The sequence below is a fragment of the Alligator sinensis genome, unplaced genomic scaffold (genome assembly GCF_000455745.1).
Source record: "Alligator sinensis unplaced genomic scaffold, ASM45574v1 scaffold85_1, whole genome shotgun sequence".
Classification (NCBI taxonomy): domain Eukaryota; kingdom Metazoa; phylum Chordata; order Crocodylia; family Alligatoridae; genus Alligator; species Alligator sinensis.
In genome coordinates, this window is record NW_005841891.1 from 306,011 (window position 1) to 311,135 (window position 5,125).

General features: G+C 41.0%; 1 protein-coding gene across 1 annotated transcript in view; it reads right to left on the minus strand.

The window, feature by feature from the left end:
* HSP90AA1 (heat shock protein 90 alpha family class A member 1) overlaps window positions 1-4,800 on the minus strand; it is a 5,757-nt gene extending 957 nt beyond the window's left edge. Inside the window, exons 1-9 of the mRNA XM_006018019.2 lie at window positions 4,640-4,800; window positions 4,172-4,538; window positions 3,882-4,015; window positions 3,286-3,594; window positions 2,469-2,634; window positions 1,865-2,055; window positions 1,534-1,681; window positions 634-902; window positions 79-412 (exon numbers count right to left, since the gene is read on the minus strand). Coding sequence (XP_006018081.1) covers window positions 79-412; window positions 634-902; window positions 1,534-1,681; window positions 1,865-2,055; window positions 2,469-2,634; window positions 3,286-3,594; window positions 3,882-4,015; window positions 4,172-4,538; window positions 4,640-4,798 — 2,077 coding nt within the window. The 5' untranslated portion in view covers window positions 4,799-4,800. The remainder of the gene's footprint in view (window positions 1-78; window positions 413-633; window positions 903-1,533; window positions 1,682-1,864; window positions 2,056-2,468; window positions 2,635-3,285; window positions 3,595-3,881; window positions 4,016-4,171; window positions 4,539-4,639) is intronic.
* Between the last annotated feature and the right edge of the window lie 325 nt (window positions 4,801-5,125).

Sequence of the window (5,125 nt, forward strand, 5' to 3'; positions counted from 1 at the left end):
TTCAGACACAATGATTAGAAACTGCTCTAAGTCGCATCAAAAAGAGATTCCAACTAAGAGCTAGTACTTTCTACTTACCTAGGCCAAGTTTGATCATTCTATAAATACGGTTGGCATGAGTCTGGGGATCCTCCAAACTGAAGCCAGAAGACAGAAGCGCAGTTTCGTACAACAGAATGACCAGATCCTTCACAGACTTATCATTCTTGTCTGCCTCTGCTTTCTGCCTCAGTGTTTCAATGATGGAATGATCAGGGTTTATCTCGAGGTGTTTCTTTGCTGCCATGTAGCCCATTGTGGAGTTGTCTCTCAAGGCCTGTGCCTTCATGATCCTTTCCATGTTGGCAGTCCAACCATATGTACTTGTTACAATGCAGCATGGTGAAGTGACCAGTCGGTTGGAGACAACAACCTGGAAATGGGTATTACCAAACAGTGAGCTGTTTGTACGGCATTTGATTGCCATAGTCTGCGAGCCACTTATGTCATGTTATTTACTAGCTACAGAGAACATGGCATTCAGTCAGTCGCATTTTATGCATGTTGTTACCACTGTTAAAAAATTTGTTCGCAGAAAGAAGTCTCGTACCAAAGTTGACCCAAGACTGCCTATACACACACACAGATTCTTACCTTCTCCACTTTCTTCTCAAGAATATCTTTCATGATTTTACAGAGGTTTTCAAATTTGGCCTTTTTCTCTTCCTGTTTCTTCTTCTCCTCTTCATCCTCTGGGAGCTCCAAACCCTCTTTTGTTACAGAGACCAGGGTCTTGCCCTCAAATTCTTTTAGCTGCTGCACACAGTACTCATCAATAGGTTCAATCATGTAGATTACCTCCAGACCATGTTTGCGAAGGCGCTCCACAAAAGCAGAGTTGGCTACCTGGTCTTTGGTTTCACCTAAAAATAAACAAAAAGAGCCCCAGATATTTTAATCTGTGCCTCAATACCCCAAAGTATGGATGATCTCTATTGCAAGATTCTCAGCATTCAATTGTCCCAGAAGGAAGAGGATATCCCAAGCTGGATCTTAAGCTGCTAGAAGGAACAGCTGGCTCAAACACAAGGCTTCTAGTGCTTATGGCAAAGAACCCCTTTTCATTTGCAGGTCCAGTTTCCTGAAGCACCACTGAAACCAAGTTCAACTCTCTGGGCCATTAAGTCACCTGTACAGTGACTAACAGATTAAATGCAACAGAACACCTTTAGATGCACGATGTACTAGAATATGCGCTGCGTGTTGTACCAGGTGTTTAACTGCTGCATCTTCCAGGGGAGATGGTGCTCTCCCTTACCTTTAAAAGGAGAACTGACAAGCACCTGGTTGGAGTCACATGACCCCAGCACTTTTTTCTGCCTAGGCAGGGGGTCAGACTCAATGATCCATTGAGGTCCCTTCCAACCTTAGCATCTACAAATCTTGCAAACATGTTTTAAAACTGCTGTTACCAATCATTATTCCATCCTGGAGCCAACGCTACTTAAAGGTATGATCAAAACCTTTTGAGCAGCCACTTTGCTATCAACTTGCCTGTTATGTAATAGATGTGTTTCTGGTTTTCCTTCATCCGTGTGCAATAATCTTTCAGAGAAACCATCTCATCACCAGATGCAGAAGTGTAGTATCTCAACAGTTCTGAGAGTTTCTTGCGATTCTGGGAGTCTTCATGTATGCCAAGCTGAAAAGGAATTAGCAAAGGGTTACACACATTAAAATTGTGTTACATAGCAAAATTGTTACACACATTACGTAACAATAAGTTGCATTACTAGTCATAGTTACACAACACTGACAATTTAATCGTTTTGACCGGGGGGGGGGGCACCCCCCAGGGGCAAATTTTTGCTACAATAGGACCAACCTTAATGTTCTTGGAAAATTGTTCATAGAACTTCTTGTAGTTCTCCTTGTCTTCTGCCAACTCAGTGAAGAGTTCCAAGCACTTCTTCACCAAGTTCTTTCTGATGACTTTCAAAATCTTGCTCTGCTGCAGCATTTCACGGGAAATGTTCAGAGGAAGATCCTCAGAATCCACAACCCCCCTCATGAAGTCTGTTAAAAAAAAAAAAAACAACACCACCCACAACAAAAACATGATCATGTGCTGCTATTTATCCAATATACACAGTCTCAGGAAAGGACTTTTTGGGTTTTTTTTTTTTATTTAAGGGGTAACTTCTGCAAGATACAGGCACCTGAATACATACATACATTTTCCAAGCTTCTATATCTTGCAAAAGGTACCCCTAGAAAAAAAAAAAATCGAAATCACCTGAAGATGTATTGGGAGAAATAACGAAAGTGGATTTGTGACCAATTCTTTTCAGAATGCTGCCTAAGTTTCTACAAATTGAAAGATGTGTTCTGGTCCCCCAGGGGTTTTTATTTGAAAGCATCATGCTCACTACACTGCTTTTGTAAGTGATCATAGATCAGGTCTGTTTAAGTATAAATAGAATACTTACTCAGATATTCAGGGATCAGCTCCTCACAGTTGTCCATGATGAATACTCTGCGCACATATAGCTTAATGTTGTTCTTTTTCTTTCTGTTCTCAAAGAGATCGAATGGTGCACGTCTTGGAACAAACAGGAGAGCTCTGAATTCCAGCTGCCCTTCCACAGAGAAGTGCTGCAAGATAACAAGCCATAATTAAAAAAAAAATATATCTGAAATTGTTTTATGACATTATACTACTTATGGATAGAGTATGGCTGGCTGTACTTTCTGAAGTAGCGTGGTTATACTATGCCAATTCCAGACAAAATTGAGTTTGTGCTCTAAGGCACAGTAAGAAAGAAGGCAGTTTCCATCAGCAACCTTATCAAAGGATTGCTTGGTTCTCTAAATAATGAAGTTTCAACAGTCCAACAGACGAGGCTTCATCATCTTTAGCCAGAGATGAAATACCTTGAAAATTAACATTATCTTAATAAAAGCTTGGTTTTCATGTAGGAATTTAATTCAGTTGTCAAATCCTAGCAGCTTAGTGAAATCCTGAAAAGCAGCACTGCTGCCCACAACATTCATAAGCCTGCACTTTGGTTTTGCCCATGCCTGAAGAACCTCAGTAAATATAATTAGAGAACAGGCTTGAATATATTTTTACTGCAGTTTGAATATAATTTTACAGCATGTCGCTCATCTAGGCAAGCGGTTTTTAAGTAGAAAAGAGCTGCTTGTTATAAACACTCAGTGCCAAATGTAGAATCTCTTCAGGCTTAAGTCATTAGGACTTTATATACTTATCCTGGATGCTGCTCCAGGCCCCTCAGAACTTACTTTCACTGCCAAGTGATCTTCCCAGTCATTGGTCAGACTTTTGTAGAATTCTCCATATTCCTCATTGGTGATGTCATCTGGGTTCCGGGTCCAAATGGGCTTGGTCTTGTTCAGCTCTTCCTGATCAATGTATTTTTCCTTGATCTTCTTTTTCTTCTTCTTGTCTCCATCTTTCTTTTCTTCCTCTTCATCAGAGCCAACATCCTCAATCTCTGGTTTGTCTTCTGTTTTCTCTTCCTTTTCCTCTTTTTCTTCCTCCTTTTCTTCTGCTTCATCATCACTCACTTCCTTATCACGTTCTTTCTCCACCTACCAAAAGATTACAAAAAAAATTAAATAGACATTTTCGTTATATTGAACAATTCTGTCAAAACTCCTAGTGGTAAAAATCACCAGCCACCTCCTCATGCACTCAAACTCCCTCACCAACTCTCCTGAGGTCTGTTTTTGAAGTTCTTGCCATAACCTTATTTAGTGTTCAAGGGAATAGGAATGAATGCATATGGGTTAGAGTAGCTCTCTGCAGTAGTTGGAATTTTTATAATGGGGCTATCTGAAACAGTAATAACTAAGACATACAGTTTGAAAATACTTACAAAGAGCGTGATTGGATAGCCAATGAATTGAGAATGCTTCTTCACAATTTCCTTGATTCGCCTTTCCTCCAAATACTCAGTCTGATCCTCCTTAAGGTGTAGAATAACCTTAGTGCCACGGCCCAGAGGTTCCCCTAAAATACAGAAATGAGTTGTTTTTTATAGAATGCTTAAAAAAACCCAACAAAGTTGTCTGATCAGTGAAGAAACTTACAAACATTGCAATCTTGAAGCCACAAATATAGAAAGAACTAAAAAAAAAAAAAATCCCCCAAAAACCAAAAACTTACCATTATCAAGCCTGACAGTGAAGGATCCCCCAGCTGAAGACTCCCAAGCATACTGCTCATCATCATTATGCTTTGTGATCACTGTCACTTTCTCAGCAACCAAGTAGGCAGAGTAAAAACCAACACCAAACTGGCCAATCATAGATATATCAGCACCTGCCTGCAGTGCCTCCATGAAGGCTTTGGTGCCAGACTTGGCAATAGTACCAAGGTTGTTCACTAGGTCAGCCTTAGTCATCCCTATGCCAGTATCCACAATGGTCAGGGTACGATCATGCTTGTTGGGAATAAGGTTAATTTTCAAATCTTTTCCAGAATCCAGCTTGCTTGGGTCAGTCAAGCTTTCATATCTGATCTTGTCCAGCGCCTATAAAAAAATAGTAGCAACATTTAGGCCTCTCAGTCCTGTCCCTGAACATTCAAGGAGAGGGATCTTTGGACAGCAAAAAGATAACAATGAATACTTACATCTGAGGAATTGGAAATCAGCTCCCTTAGAAAGATTTCTTTGTTGGAATAGAAAGTGTTAATGATCAGGGACATCAGCTGAGCTATCTCAGCCTGAAAGGCAAAGGTCTCCACCTCCTCCTCCATTGGTTGGTCTTGAGTCTGCACAGCTTCCGGCATATCTGTGGAAGGAATGATATATTGCACTGGTCTAAAATGGCTCTTAAAAATAAGCCAGGCACACATGCTTCATCTGCAGCTGGTCACTCATTTAACCAACTGCTGCCAGTACTTCTCAGGAGGGAGGAGTAAATGAGACCCGAGAAACAAACACATCCAGAACAGACTCTCCTGGTACAAGACTCCCAGCTGGAATTCCCTTTTATAGCAGAACGGGCCCTTCGGCACCAACTCCTGAGATTGTAAAGCCTGGGAGTGAGCAAATGTCTTTCAACCAACACAGCTACAACCTACACCCCTGGGAGTAAGCAAAGCACAGGCAGTCCC